This window comes from Ambystoma mexicanum, chromosome 12 (assembly GCF_040938575.1).
Source record: "Ambystoma mexicanum isolate Mex_15411 chromosome 12, UKY_AmexF1_1, whole genome shotgun sequence".
Classification (NCBI taxonomy): Eukaryota; Metazoa; Chordata; class Amphibia; order Caudata; family Ambystomatidae; genus Ambystoma; species Ambystoma mexicanum.
The window spans coordinates 988,786,211-988,806,924 of NC_090936.1; the positions used below are offsets into that span (position 1 = coordinate 988,786,211).

At 51.1% G+C, this 20,714-nt stretch overlaps 1 protein-coding gene across 2 annotated transcripts in view; it reads right to left on the reverse strand.

The window, feature by feature from the left end:
- The window catches only part of LOC138514175 (protein tyrosine phosphatase domain-containing protein 1-like), a 263,564-nt gene that overhangs the window by 103,035 nt on the left and 139,815 nt on the right, over positions 1 to 20,714 (reverse strand). For both annotated transcript variants that reach the window (XM_069629489.1, XM_069629488.1), the window contains exon 5: positions 19,253 to 19,390. In XM_069629489.1, the coding sequence (XP_069485590.1) occupies positions 19,253 to 19,390 (138 nt within the window). The remainder of the gene's footprint in view (positions 1 to 19,252; positions 19,391 to 20,714) is intronic.

The following is a 20,714-nucleotide window of genomic DNA, read 5'->3' on the forward strand; positions in this document are numbered from 1 at the left end:
TACGCAATACCCAGGAAATTCTTTACTAGGACGGTATATACAGGGAATTCTTATGGCACGGGATGAGGAACAGGGTAGCCCTGTGGAAATTACAAAATCCATACGAGAAAGGAGGCATTAAATTACCAAACTGGGAAGTCTATTATGTAGCGAGCCAATTACAATACGTAGCTAAACGGCTCTCAGAATAGCCTAACTTAGAACACAGGCTGTTTCAGAGGGACTGCGCCCCATATTTCCTAAAAGAGATGGTATGGTTGCCTAGATTGGAGTTGGAAGGCCGCCTGGGATGATGGGCCTTGGGTGGGAGATGTGGCAAAGAGCGTGCCGATTAATGGGGAAGCCATCCCCGTGCTCCCCACAGAACCCATTGGTCACAGTGGTGGGAAGAGAAAAGCAACTGAGGTTAATGATTAGGAAGCACTGGGAATCGGTTGGGATAGCAATGATGGGGGATGTATGGCAGGAGGGGAAGATATTGGAATTTGGGGAGCTGGTGGAATTAATGGGGCTGAGTGTTGGGCAATATATTACGTATCACGGGGTGGTGCAAAGAATTAAAGAAACCTGGTCGAAAGTGGCACTGGCGGAGGAACCGGACGCCACTATAGATACGATATATGACATAGCAGAAGGGGGACACAAAACATCTAGGTTATATGAAATGATAATGTCCCAAGTGGTCAAGGAGGTGGTGCAACTTAGAATGGACTGGGAAGAAGAAGTAGGGGCCCCGATGAGTGATGGGATGTGGGAAAGAGCACAAGGATATCATAAAAAAGTGTCGGGAAATGCTAAGTTACAGCAGATACAGTTGTATATAACTCACAGGGCATACCTGACGCCTCAAAAGATAGCTAAATTTAAAAATGCCGGACACCAAGTGTGCCCTAAATGTAATGAGGAAAATATGGGAATGGTGCATATGTTCTGGGCATGCCCACTGATAGCGAGATACTGGGGATAAATATCACTGAAAATGGAAGACAAAGGGCTCCACATGAAGGTAGATACTGCGTGGGCTTATTTGATAGAAGGGTTTCCCAGAACACGCAAGCTTAAACACGTAAGCAAATTGAAAGATCTAGCCTACGTCTTGGCAAAGAGAAGGATTGCGATGGGTTGGAAGGCATGTCATAGACCCAAAATGGAAACATGGTGGAGGGATCTGCAGAAGTGGGCGGAGGCGGAAACAGTGGTATGGCAGGAAGCGTGTAAAGGGGAGATGGAAGAAGAAGCCGGAACCCTGCTGGGTTGGAGGCAACTGATAGCTGAATTATTTGGGCCTTCACATGAGGGACCAAGTGATGGAGACCCAATAAGTCCTGTTGAAGAGGAATCCCCGCCGCAAGAGGTAGAGACTGGAAATGAGAGGGTGTAGGCTGGGGAGGGGTGAGGGAAGGGGAGATACAGTGGGCCGGAATACAGCAATCTGTGTTGATTTGTGATTGGCATTATGTATCCGCTGTAAGTTTGGTTTGGTTTGTTATTTTTTGAATAAAATCAATAAAATTGTTTAAAAAAAAAAAAAAGAAAGAGAACAGTCATGATCGGGTGGTAGTTGTTTGGTGAGGCCCGATTGAGGCTAGGTTTTTTTAATAGTGGTAAGACCCAAGCTTCTTTGAGGCTAGAGGTACCACGTATGTTGTGAAAGGAATTAATGATAAAAGGGGCCAGTGCTTCGGTGCAGTCTTTAATTAAGGGTGCTAGGCATACATCTGCTTTTCATTTTGAAGGCTTTAAGCTTTTCAGGATGTGTAAAGTTTCCTGGGCAGAATTTTTGTTGAAGCTCAATAAGGGGGGGAGTTGGAGTGTTCAAAATAAGAGTAGGGGTGGCCTTGGAGTCAGGATGGGTGTGATTCAGGGTGGCTTGTTTGGGCAGAATTTTATTTTGGAGCATGCCAATTGTTTGCAACATGGTATTCTGAATGCTGTCACACCAAGTACAGTCTTTGGTCAGAGTGGAGGCTGGGGGGATAAAGGCTTTCAATTCCCTGAGGATGGAGAATAATTCCCTAGTGTTTGAGGTGGCGTTAACAATTCTGGAGTTGAATGTGTTAGCTTTGGCTTGGATGATTGCATTTTTATATTTCTTGGAGAGGTTTAAAAACTCCTATTTGAGTGTGTCAGATGAGTGGTTTCTCCAGGAGGTTTCAGTACGTCTTTTGTCCGCTCTGATGCTATAAGGTCCTGGGTGTACCAGGAGTTCATGTGAGCTAAGGGTTTAGCTTTTTTTGGAGCTAGCGGGACAATAGAGTCAATCACACCCATGTCTCTGTAAGACTGGTGCGTCACAAAAGGGAAAGACACTCATAGGCATTATGGGCCAAATGAGCTATTTAATCAACACGAAAGGGGGGTCCCCTAAATGTACCACTTATATTGAATGATTTCAACACAGTTGAACCTACGATGAGGGTCAACAATTATTTGTACTGTTGAACTAATCACTATGAAGGTACACAACACAATATAAAATATTAAAATTATTTTATTTATTATGTAGGCCAGCCGGTCCTACAAACAAGCTAATAAAAACACTATGCTGTATTTTTCATTTCATTCCATGTTGATACAAATCCAACAAAATACTGTAAGACATACGATTCGATACATACATATATTGTGTTGTGTACCTTCATAGGCCCTCATTACGACCCTGGCGGAAATCGAAAAACGATGGCGGAAATGTAATACCGCCATCGAATACCGCTCGGTGCGATTATGACCCGTCACCGTAAAGTACGATGCCATCAGCGACACCGTAGTGAACGCCAACGCTAACTGCACCAAGTACGCGCACGCGCGCCATGCAAAACCGTAATTACCACCATGGCGAAACGGTACGCGAATGCTGACCCTAGCGGACATTAACTTTACGCCATCAAGCATGGCGGAAAGTACCATTCCGCCATGGTGAGAATTACGGCATCGTGAACCAACCGTAAATGGCCCTACTGAGTGCCTGTACACCACTCCCTGCCCACATTGCACAACACCTCGTAGGTGCAATGAAGTTACACAATGCAACCAGTGAAATGTACAAGTCACCCATGCATGCCAACGAACAAATGAATGTAGGGGCTCCAAGTGCCTTGTGAGTGGCCATCCATATTTGGCATGTCACCATTGCCGTACTGATGCAGCACAGGCACGTGAAGGTTCAAGTACAGCAATATGAACTGAAACATGAGACAAAACAACAACAGGCCCCCATCGCTTGACACCAGTGTAAGGCAACATTCAAAGCAGTATCCTGAGGGAGACTGCACCAGCCCTGTACCCTTGCCAGTAAACAAACCAACCATCAGCATAAGCATGTACCACACAAGTTGGCAGAGTGACTGAGCAGCCAGGCTCATCTCAAGAGGGGCCAATGGGAGCTGCAGGGCACAGATGGCACGAATACAGAAGCTATTCCAATGGACATGACCTCAGTCTCCCTCCAACAAACGCACGCAAACACAGGCACCTGTGACCAGCCATTTTCTGATAATCACATCATTCCACCAATCCACCTGGCTGACCGGCATCTGTTACACAAAAGCTAATCCCCCGCCCCTGAGCATGACATAATTAAAACAGTCATAATGGCAGGCCCCATCCCTGACCTTACTGGGCTTCGTAGGCAAACGCGGCCAGTACAGTACCACGCAACTATACTCAGAAGCCGGAACCCAATGCAGATCTCCTCACAATACACCGCTCCACAAATAGGAATATGCTACATTACTTGCAAAGAATAACGCTACACGGTTGAAATCAGAATCAAATTTTAATGCACATCAAATTCACCAAGCCCATACAGCTATTAGGTCATAAACTCCAAAACATTTTTCATTACTGTGGGCTGCATCCGCAATAAATGACCAGCTTCTTCTTGTGTGACGCCCTGTTCCTTCATGGTACACAGGGGCTACATTCACGTTCAAAAAGGCAACATGGAAGCGCCGAGAACCGCAGGGCCGTCCCATTAGGTAGGCACTAGTCCAGCTGAAAGGTTGATATGTAGCTCCTAGCCACTAGTACTGCGTAAGGGCATGTGGCCCATTGGCGATCGTCCCATAAGATCGTAATGGTGCTCCACTGATTAACTCGAAGCAGCAGGTGTCGGGAGTAAAAGCCATCTGCAGGAGTGGCATACAGATGGCAGCGGCAAAAGGGGAGGAGATACCTGTCACCCAAATGAAATGAAAAAGAATAGCATGGGCATCAGAACTTCCTACGTATTACTCACTTCAATGATCACACTAAATCTACAGCCATATGCATGCTAGCCCACTCAAAAGGATTATTTCCACCCAAAAATCACTTGCGAATCATAACTATATAAATCGAGGTGAAAGGAACAAGTTACTTACCTGTAACTGTTGTTCTCCAGCATGGGTCTGGCATGGATTCACATGCTCATGAATATTCCCCGTCGTCAGGCTGGGAATCCTCGGTAAAGAAAAAACCAGTATCAGCTTCGTTTCTGATCTGTCTTTCGTAGTAATAACCAATCACTGGTCTCTGCGTCATACTGACCACAGCCAATGACTGCCCTCTACCTAAGCACCGCCTCTGGCAGCCATCTTCAGATTTGGAAGCACGTGAAGTGGCAGTATGACCAAGTGAAGAGCCGCAGAGGGGTAGGCTGGAGGGTTCGCATGTGAATCCATGCCAGACCCATGCTGGAGAACAACAGTTACAGGTAAGTAACTTGTTCCTTCTCCAGCATGGGGTCTGGCATGGATTCACATGCTCATGAATAAAGAATACATAGCAGTACACACATGCACAACCACGGGAGGTGGCAAAGGCTCAACATTAAGCATCACATCAACTCAACATTAAGCATCTTACCTCCTCACCAGGCTCACCTCAGGCGAACAGGTTGCGCAGCACTGCTTGGCCGACCCTGGACTCCTCCCTGGAATCCCGGTCGACGCAGTAGAATTTCGTGAAGGTGTGCGTCGACCTCCACGTAGCAGCCCTGCATATGTCCAGCAGGGGCACACCAGATAGGAACGCCGTGGTAGCTGCGATCGCTCTGGTGGAATGGGCTCTCGGACGGCCAGGCAGCGGTCGGTTTGCCAACCGGTGACAGCACATGATACAGCCGGAGAGCCATCTGGAGATGGAAGCCTTCGAGAGAGCCTTCCCCTGATTGACAGGTCCAAAGTTCACAAAGAGTTGTGACGTCTTCCGAAAACCCTTCGTGCGGTCCACGTAGAACTTCAGCGCTCTAGCTACATCCAGCGAGTGCAAAGTCCTCTCAGCCGGCGACGAAGGCGACGGGAAGAACACAGGTAACACCAAGGGTTCGTTGAGATGGAAGTCCGACGGTACCTTGGGCATGAAGGAGGGGTGCGTCCTGAGCACTACCCTCGTGTCGTGGAAAGTCAAGTACGGGGCCTTGCAGGAAAGGGCCTGGATCTCTCCCACTCGTCGTGCGGAGGTGATGGCCACAAGAAAAGCTGTTTTCCACGATAGAAACTTCAACGGGGCCGAGTGCAGAGGCTCGAACGGAGGTCCCATGAGCTTGGTCAGCACCACGTTGAGCTCCCACGCCGGGGCCGGAGCCTTCACCGGCGGGAACGATCTGAACAGTCCCTTCATGAACTCTTTCACCAGACGATGAGACCACAAGGACGTCCGCCCCGTGGTTCTGGTGTATCGGGAGATCGCAGCAAGATGAATCTTGATGGACGCGTGTGCCAGACCAGCTTTGGCCAGCGTCAGCAGGTACGGCAGTACTTGGGGAGCCGTAATCCGTAGAGGGTTAATCTTCTGTGCGTGGCACCAGACAGAGAACCTCTTCCATTTGTGTCCGTAGCATTTAAGAGTCGAGGACGCCCTGGCCTTTGCAAGAACCTCTCTGCAATCGGCCGGTATGTCGTATCCTCCAAACTCTAGCGCTGCAGGAGCCAGGCCTGCAAGTTCAGCGACTTCGGGTCGTGGTGGAGGATGGCGCCTCCTTCCCTGGAGAGTAGATCCGCGTCCGCCGGCAGCTTGATCGGCGGGGACGCTGACAAGTCCAGCAAGTCCGGGAACCATATCTGCCTCGGCCACGCAGGTGCGACGAGGATCATCCTGCACCGTGACCTCTTGAGCTGGTTGACGAGCCGGATTAGCAGAGGCAAGGGAGGGAACGCGTAGAGGAACAGGCCCTCCCAGGGGAACGAGAAAGCATCGCCCATGCTCCTCGTCTGGGGAAACCTGCTGGCGAACCTCCGGCACTTGGTGTTTGTCGCCGTCGCGAACAGGTCGATCTGGGGTGTGCCCCACCGTCGGAAGAGGCGATCCACCAGATCCTGCCGTAGTTCCCACTCGTGGCACGAGCGCAGCTCCCTGCTGAGTGAGTCGGCGATGGTGTTTTTTATCCCTGCCAGATGAAACGGCACCAGAAAAATCCCTTGGGCGACGGCCCAATGCCACAGGTCCTGCGCCTCCTTGGACAGCGCTGGGGACCTGGTTCCGCCCTGTTTCCTGATGTAAAACATGGTGGTGGTGTTGTCGGTGAAGATCCTCACCACCTTGTCCTTGAGGGACGGAAGGAAGGACCTGAGGGCCCAAAACACTGCACGGAGCTCCAGGACGTTGATATGCAGGGACTTCTCCGTCGGGAGCCAGAGTCCCCTTGCGTGCAGATTTTCGGTGTGCGCTCCCCACCCTTCCAGGGAGGCATCCGTGGTCACAGTCTCCTGGTGGGCTGGGGTCTGGAAGTCCATGCCCGCCGTCAGATGCGCGCGGGTGCCCCACCACCGTATCGCTCGTCGGAAGCTCTCGTCGAGCTTGATCCTTTCCTCGAAGCTGCCCGTCGTCTGGATCCAGCGCGCATCCAGGAATTCTTGCAACGGGCGCATCCGGAGCCTGCACATGGGAATGAGGTAGATGCAGGAAGACATCATCCTGAGGAGGGACTTGATGGACCTCACTTTGGCCGCGTCGGCCACCAACATCCGTTGCGCCTTGCCCAAGATGGTCCTGGTCCTCTCCTCCGACGGGGAGGCCAGAAGGGACACTGTGTCGAGCCTCGCTCCCAGAAACAGTGCGACTTGCGCGGGCACCAGGTGGGATTTGGCGTAGTTCACGGCGAATCCCAGGTCCGTGAGGAGTTGGACGGTCCTTGCCGTGTGGACCACGGCGAGCTCCCTCGTCTTGGCGCGGATGAGCCAGTCGTCCAGGTAGGGGTAGACGTGAATCCCCTCGCGGCGCAGCTGCGCCGCCACCGGTGCGAGGCACTTGGTGAATACCCTGGGTGCCGACCGTAGTCCGAAGGGAAGGGCTTTGAACTGGTAATGACGCCCTTGGACCACGAACCTGAGGAATTTTCGGTGCCCCTTTAGGATGGGAATGTGGAAGTAGGCATCCTCCAAATCCAACGACGATAGGAAGTCTCCTTCCTCCAGCTGACCCAGGACGTGCTGGAGGGTGACCATCCGGAACTTCTGCGCCTTGATGAACTTGTTCAGACGTCGCAGGTCTAGGATGGGGCGCCATCCTCCCGTCTTCTTCTTCACGAGGAAGTATCTCGAGTAGACTCCGGAGCCCCGAAGCCTCTTTGGGACGAGTTCGATGGCGCCCTTTCTGAGCATCGCCTTTACCTCCAGGAGAAGTTGAGGGACGTGAAGTTCTTTCCTGGCCACGGGGGGGACGCGCGGGCACCTTCTTTGAAACTCGAGCGCGTGGCCCCGGGCCAGGGCGTCCAGCACCCAACGGTCGGTGGAGATGGACTCCCACACGCTGACGAAGCCCGCCAGCCGGCCTCCCACCGGGGTGCTTCGGTGGGGGCCCGACCCCACGGCCGGTTCAATCCTGCTTGGACGCGGCCTTGCCGCCTTGACCTCCTTGGCGACGACGGCGGGGTCCGCTAGACTTGCCTCGTCCTCTGTAGGCCTCTTGCGACGACGAGCGGGCCGCTTGACGGTAGGAAGCGAAACCGCCGCCGGAACCTTTGGAGGCGCCCTTGCCTCCGCCGCTCCGAAAGGGCGTCCGTCGTTGCTGCAGGACTCCAAGGGCCCGGGCCGTCTCAGTATCCGCCTTGATGGCCTGAAGGGAATCGTCCACTGTCTTCCCAAACAGGTTGTTCCCGTCGAAGGGCATGTCCAGGACTCTGGTCTGGACGTCCTGCCGGAAGTCCGTAGCTTTGAGCCATCCACGACGTCGAAGGCAAACGCCGTTGCCCAGCTGGCGGAACCCAGTGTCGGCGATGTCCGTCGCCACGGTGATGGCGTGGTCCGAGGCCACCTCACCTTCCTGCAGGATCTCCAGGGCCTCCGCCCTCTTGTCGTCCGGCAGAAAATCCAGCAGGGGAGCTATCTTGTACCAGAGCTCCCTGTCGTAGCGGGCCACGATAGCCAAGGCGTTGGCCGCTTTAATTGTCGTCGCTGCCGACGAGATGACTCTACGTCCCATAGCATCCAATTTCTTTCCCTCGCCGTCCGGCGGGGAAGTCGATGTGGAGGCCCCCCCCGCTTTCTTCCTGGCTGCCGCGGAGACGACGGAATCCGGGGTAGGTTGCGCCCGGAGGCATAGGGGGGCCGTGTCCGGGACCCGGTACTTCTTCTCGTACCGGTCTCTTCTAGCTGGCGTCGTGGAAGGGTTCTTGAGGAGGGAAAGGCCCTCATCCCAAATGTCGTCCAACAGAGGCACTGCGAGGACCGTCTTCCTCTTGGCCTCGCGCCGCTGATAAAGGAAGCCTTCCTTTTTCTTCTCCTCAGGGCAGAGTTGGAAAAGCTCGGAAGCCCTGGAGATCATGGAGTGGAAAGATCCGATCTCGTCGGGCGGAGAAGCCCTGGTGGGAGGCGACGACGGAAAATCCTCGTCGTAAGCCTCGTCGTCCGTACCCGTCGCTGCCGTGTCAGTCCCCGTATCATCCCCTCGGGTGGACGGGGAGGAGGGCTGGACGGGGCGCGACGGTTGAAAAGGAGGTGGTGGATGGATCCTTCTTTTCTTGGTAGGGGGAACACCAGAACGTCCCGGTTCTGGATCCCCCGACGGGAGAGGTTCCTCCGTCGGTAACGGTAGCCTCGTCCTTATCTCGGAGCATAAGGACTGTATGGCCAACAAAATGGCCGCCGAGTTGTCTTGCGGCGCTGGCAGAGGGGAGTCCGACGGGCGAGCAGGGGCCCCGTCGGTATCCTCGACGATGTCGTCGTCGTCACCTGTGTCGGGGTCCATTCGACGGGCTGGTCTTCTTCCACGCCTAGGCCGTGGCTTAAGACCTCGATCAGCTCCTCTTCTGAGGTTGAGGCCGAATCTACGACGACGCCCTGCCCCCCCTTCTTCTTCCCCACGGAGGGTTTCACGGGGGTCCTATCGATGGGCACAAAAGAAGACTCCCTCCGAGGAGGCAGGGAGATTCTGGGCCCTGAGGTCGCCACCACTGGTGCAGCCACCACAGGCTGAGCCAGGGCCGCCGCGACCGTTTCGATAGAGGGCTTGGTCGGATGGATCAAGGCCTTCACCACCTTAGGTGCGCTCACCGCCTTATCCTTGAGGGAGGGGGCACTGCCACGCTCCTCCTCTGCCTTAGAGCTCGACCGGGGCCTCTCCAGGAGCTTTGCCGGGTGCTCGGCCTTCCTCTTACCCGACCCAGAGCGTTGGCTCGTGGTTGATGGTGCCGGGGAGGGTGCGCCCTGCCTGGCGCCCGTAGAGCCCGACCGTTCGGCGCTCCCGGTGCCAGTGGACTCGCGGTGCTTGGCCTTATGTTGGGCCCCCGTCGCCGGGGCGCCCTCAAAGGTCTTAGAAGACCGCTCGGATTTCTTCTTCTTCTCGCCAGACGGGCTCTTACCCTCCAGCCAGTTGGCGAGACGTTGATGGCGGTCCTTCATGGTCCGTTCCGACATGTTGCCGCAAAACGCACAGTCCTTCTCCACGTGCGTCTTGTCCTCATGAAGGCAGTAAAGGCAGAAAGAGTGTTCGTCCTCCTTAAAGACGTTCTGCAGCTGGCATCCAGGGCAGACCCTGAACAGCTTTCCGGGCGTCGAGCTTCCCTTCTCCTGGGCCATCTCCGAGACCGGGCCTGAGAAGCTTCTGGAGTCCTCCGAAGTGTAGCTCGACGAAATCTTCACCCTTGAGGGGCACAGATGAATCCGACACGGGTCCCCGTTGATCGGATGTAGGATCGGTGGAGCTTGAGGCTCTTTTGACCGAAAGAATCGAAGTTTTTTGTGAAAAAGCGCGAAAAATAGCACTAACGCTCGAGAGCAATAGCACGAGGATCCCAACACATGAACGTGCTGTAAAAATCTGAAGATGGCTGCCAGAGGCGGTGCTTAGGTAGAGGGCAGTCATTGGCTGTGGTCAGTATGATGCAGAGACCAGTGATTGGTTATTACTACGAAAGACAGATCAGAAACGAAACTGATACTGGTTTTTTCTTTACCGAGGATTCCCAGCCTGACGACGGGGAATATTCATGAGCATGTGAATCCATGCCAGACCCCATGCTGGAGAAACACTATTACAAACGAGTGTTTGTGTGCATGCGTCTGTTAAGACAGAATCCATTAGATGGGATTAGTAACGTGCATAGACACAAGTGTCTGAAGGCGCGTCGAGACAGGGAGGGTTCAACAAGGGCAGATAGACGATGGTCCCACTATGGCAGCTCTGCATCACATAGCGCAGGGGAAGGGGATAGATTCCGAAAAGCCATGTACATGGCAAACTCTCAATTAAATCATCTGTCCATGCATCCATACATCATTCCCTCATCCCGGTATGAAAACGCCTGATTATTTACTCACATCACATTTGAAATTTCCATTGAGTCTGTGCGTAATGCAGTCTGCAAAATCCACTGTGCTCCAGCCCGGAATTCTAGTGTTGTGAAGTAACATGTATTTGGGAACGTCCTGCCTTATCGTCCACTACGCTATTGCGCATCCCATACTATTCATATCAATCATTGCATTCTCGCCATGGCCCCTGTCCCAAGGACATTAAACAATAGAACGTTATATTTGCAGTCAGACCTGTGGGCGTCTCCTCGCCGCTAGCTGAAAACCGAAAGCGCTGTCCTTCGAATTCCTCATTTGCAACATCACGTCGATAAGGCATCTGTGACCGCTTGAAATCACAAATTCATCCATGTAGTGCGGCAGTGTGTGAAAATGGCAACTGGATTCACTCACAAATGGGACGCCCCGCCCGTCGGTGAACCTCGGTACAGTGCTGCATGAGGGTCCACCGTTAATCGAGTACTACATTTCACTGACCCTTCACAAATTTGTTCGCGACTGCAAAGATAGTATGTGAAACAATGGGACCATAGCAGAATGAACATATAAGCCAATATTTCACTGCCATCGGGATTAAATAGATGATTGTAATAGCAAGATGCCATGCGTCACATTGCAGCGTTGTGTGCGGGACGTGCTCGCCCAAAGGGGATTGCAGCTGGCACAGGTGGAATGAATCACCACAGGTGGAGGCTATACAGCCTGAAAACACATAAATTGCACACCCAACCCCCTCCCACAACCACACCCACTCCAAAATGCTACCGGCAGGACTAGCGATGTTGGCCCTGGGGGACCTGATAGCACTGCAAGTACTACAACTTCAAGAAGAAGACGAACACCAACTACTACAACAACCGGCCGCACAGAGGAGACGCAGGAGGAGGAGGAGGGCAAGGCAGGGCCAGCAAGGGCCACCAGCACAGCCACTACCACCACGCAGGCAGCCCGCAATCCCATGCCTCCGAGCTCATCCGTTCAACCTCACTGCTGAGCAGATCCACACCCTCTACCGTTTGGACGGGGACACCATAACCGCCATTGTGAACATGACACACGCTGACCTTGTCAGCATGATAGATAGCCCAACCGCCATCCCACCCCTACTGAAGGTGGTGTCTGTACTCCACTTCCTGGCCACAGGCACCTACCAGCACACAGTCGGACAGTTGCATGGCATTTCACAGCCACTGTTGTCACGGACACTATCGCAAGTGCTCGATGCCCTCCTGAAGCACGCAGACGACTACATCTCTTTACCACGCTCGGAGCAGGAGATTACAAACACAAAAGTGGGATTCCATGCACTGGCCGGCATACCGGGTTGCATTGGTGCCATCGACTGCACCCATGTGGAATTGGTTGTCCCACATGCCATGGAGGCCCAGTACCGCAACCGGAAACAATATCATTCTCTTAATGTACAGATGGTGTGTGACTCCAACAGGATCTTTACACATTGTTGTGCCCGATTTCCTGGATCAACCCATGATTCTATGGTCTTGAGGAACTCTACAATACCACGCTACATGGAGCGACACGCAGGGAACAGATCCTGGCTACTCGGTGAGTCTCATTTCATGCATGATAATGTGGGGTATGTGATGCGGCAATGACCTGGCAGGAAGGGGGGGGGGGATGCGTACCTAGCAATGTCATTCCACAAACATCCTTTATTGTCCACATACAGGTGATGCCGGGTATCCACTGAAGAGATGGCTCCTTACACTACTCCGGAACCCACAGAACCAGCATGAGGAGGACTACAACCATGCCCACTCACGTACCCGTGTAGTCATTGAACAGGCATTCGGCCTACTGAAGGCTCGTTTTCGCTGCCTCAGCAGGTCTGGCGGGGCACTCCTGTACCGCCATGAGAAGGTTGCAAAGATGGTCATGGCATGTGTCATGCTACACAACATGTGCGTACGTAGAAATGTGCCCATGCCCCCTGACGCAGAACTACAAGCACCTGAAGATGGTCATGATGAGGGTGGGGATGTGGCAGCACCTCAAGGAGTCCGCGAGGCACAGGAGGCCCGTGAAATTCGTCAGAATATCATAGATTCATGCTTCTAGCACTCACGCCTGGTGGCTGATACATGGACACGGGACTTGTGGCACTGTGTGTGACTGGAACATGCACAATGTGGACTGTACGCCAATAAAGGCCTCGTACACAAAGATCAATGTCCACACATCTCATTGGATGATTATGTAATGTTTATAGCATATGTGAAATTATATTACACACCCCATCGACCCGCCACCCAAGAAAGCCCAACACCCCCCCTCCACCCTCCTACCTCCCCCCCGAACACCAGTGTCCAAAGATGCTCATTGTCAGTGGGCAGACGCTATTGCAAGCCCCCTCTCCGGATATCAGGGGCACCCCTGCCTGTGGAGCGCAGGTTCCTCCCAGATCTACGTTGGGGGCTGCCCTGGACGGAACTTGCAACGGATGATGTCTCTGCCTGCTCACGTCCATGCATGTCCCTAAGGGTTTGTGAGAGCTCAGTGAGCACACGGCGCACAGCGGCAAGTTCACCACATACGTCTTTGGACGTCGCATGCAGTTCCCCCCTCAGGCTCTCGGTGCTTCTCTCCATTTGTACCCTTAGTGTCTCTGTACTTCTCTCCATTTGTGCCCTTAGTGTCTCTGTACTTCTCTCCATTTGTGCCTTTAGTGTCTCTGTACTTCTCTCCATTTGTGCCCTAAGTGTCTCAGTAGATGTTTCTATGACTGCCTTAGAACCCCCACATTCATCAGCATGCTCCTTGAGGAGCGTGGCCAGTTGCTGCTGTTGCACGATCACCTGGTCGAGGGACTGTTGCCTCTGCTGGGCCATGCCCATTTGCGGTGGTGTCACAGAGGGGCTGATCACCTCATGTTGCCTTGCCACAGGGCTTGTGGGGGATGGCCAGTAGTCGTCTTGTGGGTGCCCCTGCGTGGTATCCTCATGGTGTACGGGATGAAACAAACAGGGGGATTGAGACAGGTCATGGATGGGTCCTACATCGACAGCACCGTTTTCTGTGTCGGAGCATGCTGCCATTAATGCAGTGTCACCTATGGTGCTGCTGCCACCAGAAGCAGTGCCTTCTGTGGCATCCATTGGGGGGACCTGTGGTGCTGCTGTTGTGGGCATGCTGGCTGCTGGGGTGCCTGTTGAAGTCCCCTCCTGTGTGCTGCCACTTGATTTGTGCTGCTGCCGTGTCTTGATCCGTGCAGCTGAGGTGGAGGGTCTTTGGCCGTTGGTCTTGGCCCTCTTTGCAGGTGTGCTGGTAGGGGTGTCCTGGAGCTCGTCGTTTGAATCGGACCCTGTGGTGGAGTAAAGGAGGGCGAGCGTTATTTATGGGTCTGTGGAAATTGGAATGGCAATGTATCACATGCATTGGGGTGGTACCTGAGGGTGTTTTGGGTCAGGGCCTTGGAGGTGGTTTCATTTTTGTGTGGATTGAGGATGCAGTTGTTTTGCAGCCTGCAGTTAGGGTGTGCATGCTGCACGTGTAGAGGGTGTTTTTAGGATTTTTAATTATTTATGTATTTAATGTGAGTTTTAAAGTGCGCTATCAGGCCAATGTATGTGGACGTTCTCCTGGACATGTGTTTCTGTTGCACTATGTGGACACATGGTACTTCACATGATTGGACATTGTGGATTTAGCATTGTTTTATTTGGCCCACCTACCTGATTCTTCGGATGTCTGCACTCCTTTCTCCATCCCTCCGACTCCCTCTATACTCTCCATTCCAATGGTGGAGGCACAGATTTCTTCCCAGGGGGTCAACTTGATGGGTGATTCCGATCCTCCACCGGTAGCTGTGGCAATGTTACGGTTGGCTGATAGTATGCTCCGTACGCGTATCTGCAAGTCGTCCCATCGCTTTCTGCATTGCTGTGGGTTGCGGGGTGCGGTCCCCACCGCACTTACCCGCTGTGCCACCAGGGCCCATATGGCCTTCTTGTTCGCAAGTGCCGTCCTGGTCATTTGCGTCGAGAAGACGACGGCAGCATTCTCCTGGAGGGTCTCTGTGAGCACGGTGAGTTCCTCATGGGAGAAGTGGACCTGCCGCTTGCGGTCGCACGCTTTTTTAGCAACTTTTCCCATTTTGATTGTTTTAACTAGGGTGGCTTACGGGTTGGGATGTGTCTCAGGGTCGGATTTGTAATGGTTGTGTTGGGATTCTGATTTTGTAGGTGTACGGCGTGCTGTTTCCCGTTCCGGCCCCATGTTTTTACTTCCGTTTCCGTATATTTACGGTCACCGTATTTTGCGATTACCGCTCATTACGGTGACCGCTATGATGGGTGGCGGAATTGCACCTAGGGCGCCGTACGACGGCGGTGAGGGGCATTTTGGGGACATTTCCGCCATCGCGGACTTTGCACTTCCCCCATGGCGTAATGCTCGTGCCCGATGGGTCGGAATTAGCCGCACTTTACTCCATCGTGCAATGGCGGAAACGCTATTTACGCTATGGCGGTCAGGTCAGTTACTTTCCGCCAGGGTCGTAATGAGGGCCATAGTGATTTTCAACAGTACAACTAATTGTTGACCCGCATCGTAGGTTCAACTGTGTTGAAATCATTCAATATAAGTGGTACATTTAGGGGACCCTCCCCCCTTTTCGTGTTGTCTGTAAGACTGGTGTCATTCACAGATCTGCATGGCGCCTCCTCTCACTTCCTGTGTATGTTGAGTTAGTGGAAGCTTTGCAGGTGTCTGCATTTCACCTTGTGTTTGCAAGGCTTGTGTCACTGTTAGCACTACAAGGGGCACCCTTTCTCCTCTGCCCCACAACAATGGTGCTATTGACAGCTCTGCAGGGTGCTCCCTTTCACTTCCTATATGTTTTGTGTAACTGTAGGCTCTGCACCGATGTTCCTCTCACGTCATGTATGTCTTGAATAAATGTTTATCAAAAAGGGCACCTGGTTGATGCCTTGCTCTACCCAGGTGGGTAGTCACGTATTTAAGAGCAAAAATGAGCAAGGTCATGGGCTACCTGGCTGATGAACGAAGGGTGAACACACACCTATGGGGGTTACACCTTGGTAAGTGTGAACACACACCTATGGGGGTTACACCTTGGTAAGTGTGTACACGTTACTATAAATGAATTCTGACAAGAATGTATCAGGACAATTCTGAGTACTGCAGTCAGATTTTTAATAAAACTGCAGTTTACGTGTTTGTAGATACACTTAACTAGGAGTTACACATGATACAACAGTATTTACACATTTTTCAAGTATAGTAACCAGTTTGTAAGTGACATATTTCAAATATTTGTAGCATCTTTTCAATGCTTACACATTCACTGAGGGGTCCTTGGGAAGGAGACCAGTGGATTTAGTGAGGTGATAGCATGTAATAATCAGCACATATACATCAAAACAATGAAGGGTTGAACAAGGACAACGCAGACAATATAATAGTCAACACAACAGTGTTTTGGCCAGAAGGTGAGCTGGGATGAGCTCTGATGGTGTGGCCTTCATCAGGATGAGATATTCCAAAGTGGGAAGTATCTTGTGAGGTCTGTTGAGATAAACAGATGAGGTGTTATAGGAGTGGACACATTCGTGGGTATCTAGCACAGGTAGAGGTATCGATACATGAAGGACCGGTGCTTACCGGAACTTAGGAGCGCAGTGGCTCAGGGGAGTAGCAGTGTCAGGAGTACCCTGGAGGATTTTCGAGGTTCTAGAAGTGGCCGTTCCTGTGGAAGTAGGAAGGACATGGAGGCTGTGTTAAGCCATAAAGAGTGGGGGAGCAACTAAGGGTTAAAAAAGGGGTAAGAGCAAAGCTTACCTTAAGGAGGCCTGTTACCGCGCAAATTATGGGTGGAACAGCCTGGCGTGATGAATACGCAAAGTCAACCGCAAGCGTGAGGTGCTGTGGAAAAAAGGACATACGGGGCTCAGATAATAAGTGTCATGGTGCACGTGAGGGCTGGTGAGGCGTGCAGGTCACAGAAGGCTACGGGTGAGGTGTGGCGGATAAAATCACGAGTGGGTAACAAAACAAGTGTGTCCCACGAGGAAGTAGGTCTGAGCATGACTTATAAATGGACAGAAGTGCGAATCGTTGTGTTTGCAGTGTCAAAAACGTCAGTGATGCTAAAAAGGGAGTAATTACAATCTTAAAAACCCAGGCGGCAGATTAGCGGGATTGCCAGTGCAGGGTGTCATGCTGGGGTGAAGAAGGTCTAAAATGGAGGCTACGCTCCCATTCTTAAGTGAGACATGTAGCCGAGAATTAGGTGCAAGGGATCACATAGCTGCAGTGGTTGCATGCGCGTGTACTCACCTAGGGTTAAAGGAAGGATGAGCGCTGCAGAGCACAATGTCAGCGGTCGAGGTCCCTGGCTGCGCACAGAGTGAGCTGGGGAGCTGACTGTGATTAAATGGGGTGAGCGGCCATGATGAGGTGCACGAGGCCGGGGTGCCCGTGAGGGTGCCTGACCGGAAATGGCACTTGGTTCCAAAGGCAAAGTAAACACACTCAGCCATGGGGGAGCATACTGGTGTGTACGCATACGCATGAAACGATGCCTGGCTCAGGTAAGTAGTCCATGGGCAGGCAGGCGGGCGGAGGATGCCTCACTGCCAGGCTAGGATGCTGATTGGTCGGCGTCAAGGGTGTGGTGGTAATGGTGCCCAGAGCTGCTAAAGAGGGGTAAGGAAATGGAATGGATGATGTGAGCATAACAACATGTTTTGGTGACACATATCATGATACATATTTACAGGAAATGCGCCATTTTTGATGGTGGTTATGTTTAGCAGTGATACAGGAAAAGGCACATATTAACCAAATAGGGTGGCGTTTATAAAGTCCAGCGGTGCCACATGAGGTCAATTAGGAGTGGATGCATTGTCTCAATTTACAGGAAGTGTTTCCACTCTACGCTGATGTTTAAACCTGACCGGACAGAATTTAATTTGTGTACCCATTTCTGTTCTAAACGGGTTATGATTCTGTCAACGTCTCCCCTTTCTGATGGTGGCAGTAACTTTCTGTATTACCACCCATTTGAGGTCCATATTGGTGTGATTTTTCTTGACAAAATGATCTACAAGGGGTTTATCAGGTACTTTGTTTTTTATGCACGAGCGGTGCTCGCAGATCCTGGTCTTGACTGGTCTCATGGTTTTGCCCACGTAAATGAATCCACAAGGGCAAGTTATAACATATATGACCTGTTTCGTATTGCAATTGGTATGGTCTTGCAGAGTCCAATTAATGTCATTATGTTGGAATATTTTGGTAGTCTCTGTGAATTGGCAGACTGTACATTTGCCACACCGGTAGTGGCCTTGTACGGGCGGGAGATTCCATAGAGTGCTGGTAGACTTGGTAGGTTCGATGAAGGTGTGTACCAAGGATTCACTGATGTTCCGTTTTTTTTTAAGGCAAACAGTGGGACTTTTTGTAGTGATCCCACGTTTCTGATGATGGGCCAGTGTAGTTTGATGGTCTTTTTAATGAGGTCACTGAGTGGGCTAAACGTGGTGACGCAAACAAGTCTGTCAAGTTCCTTTTTGGTTATTTTGGTGAGACATATAGTGCGGTCGGTGTTGGCGTCCCGCTTCTTGGCGTTTTTGATCGCTTTTCTGGGGTACCCCATGTCGGCAAGCCTAGTTTGGAGGTCAGTGGCATGTTTGTCAAAAGAGGTGCGTTCGGTACAGTTCGGTACAGTTTCTTCTGATGCGAAGGAATTGTCCGTACGGTAAATTGTACTTCATTCTTTCCGGGTGGTAGCTGTTGAAATGAAGCAAGGTGTTCCTATTGGTGGCTTTGCGAAACAGTTCTGTGATGTAAAGATGTTATGTTCTTAGCTAAAAGATTTGTAAAGAAACCAATGCTAATTTAAAAATAAATACGTATTTGACTCCTCTATGCCTGCATCATATGCCGAGTGAGAGAGAGAGATTTAGTTTTTAACAGACAGCAGTTTATTTAGAAACTGAACCAGAGGGAGTTTTATTTGCAGTACGCTGACAAGGTCACCCGAGAGTGCTGAGTGACCCAAAATACATGTTTGCAGGACCTCATGATGTAATGTTTGCCTGGGACAGGTGGCCCCAGACAAAACCACCTTCCTCACCTTTAGGCCACACCCATCATAATGTGGCCACGCCCCTTTCCAGAGTGCTTCTTCAATTTCGTATCCCACTTAAAGCACTCTGGTGTGCCTATATTATGTAGGTAACTTTAAGGTCTGCAGTGAGCTCCCTTACCACCTGTTCCTACATAAGACATGTTACTGTAAACTCTGTGGAGCCGGTCCTCTGCAGCCTGTTCTGTCTGACCGACTTGACCAATGGCCTATGTGCTTCTGGAGCTCCATCGGTGTATAGTGAAACCTGATAGTAGTATATCCATAATTCTGTATGAGGTGTGCAGAGTGTACTGTTGGTATTATATGCTGAGTTATTATATGCTGTGCAGGGAGTACTGACAGTGTTTCCACAAATAATGGCAAAATACCCACTTCCTGGAGACATTACCTGTCCGCCCCAAGCCAGCGTGGCAGTGCACGGCCACCTTCCCTTCGTGCAGTGCAAAGGCCATCACTTTCACCACATCCAGAATGCGCATCACAGACGCCACACCGAAATCCGGCAATCCGAAGTTAAAGAAGTAAACTGCAAGAGGAGGAAATACATTGATTATAAGGGGGTCCTTAGTAGAGCACAGCCCCACTTTATTAGATCAACTTGACATCTTAGCCAATATGGCCAATGGTAAATCATGAACGTTGACTGAAAAGTCTGTTCTTTTGCAAGGTTGTTAGGTCTATGGAAGCAGCATTCACATGTCCAGCTGACCCTGACATGTGACTTGATAGCCACTGCCAAGGCACTTTTTCATAGGTACTATCTGTCCACCTGAATCCTGACAACAGGGCAGTTGCCCATAGTGCTAGGACACTCCAAACACCAACATGGGTTCACTCTATCATCAATGGTGTGTACTGTTGATCGCTGTGGGATACATACGGGTTGAGGCATTTGGCTGTTGCAATCCTGGGATAGCAGAACAGGAGAGTTATCACCACGCCGACCACCCTTAAAGCCAGCCTCAGCCCTTGGCACAAGGATATCAATCGAGAAGAAGAACCCTGAGATGATAGAAGGTTCTTTCGCTCGCCTTGGTGAATGCCCAGTATAAGCATGTTTCCTGCCTTGGGAAAACTGTAATTTTGCCATTTTATGGCATCTTATGGCAGCTGCAACCTTATTGAAAACAATGCTGCTCGATGTAGTTGGGCTACTTGCTAGCTGGATCCTGAGGCAGTTGCCTATTTCCTCTAATAGGCCGAGCATACCCTAGTATGGAGATTGGAACAGATAATGTTGTATGCAGTTTATTTATTTATTTATTTATTTATTTATTTGGGGTTAGACTGCACGTTCGTCAAAGCACTGTACAAAAATGTACAACAACGATAACAAACAAACAAACAAACAATCATATTCATGAGTAAAAGACAGATAGCAAACATGAAGTTATAGTTGCATTAGAGAGAAGATGAGCTTTAAGAGAGGAACGAAAAGATGAGAGCCCAGCAGAAATATGCGATTGAGTACAAGGAGGGCAAGCAGCAGCAAGAAGAAACAGAGACGAACAAGGAGTATGAATGGTGGGCAAGGAACAGCAAGAAGAAACAAATAAGAATGGAGAGTATGAATGAAGGGCAAGGAACAAAAAGAAGAAACAGCGAAGAACAAAACGTATAAAAGGAGGGCAAGGAACAGCAAGATGAAACAGAAAAGAACAAAGAGTATGAAGGGAGGGCAAGGAACATCAAGAGGAAACAGAGAAGAACGAAGAGTATGAATGGAGGGTAACAGCAAGAAAAAACAAAGAAGAACAAAGAGTATGAATGGTGGGCAAGGAACAGCAAGAAAAAACAAAGAAGAATGGAGAGTATGAATGAAGGACAAGGAACAAAAAGAAGAAACAGCG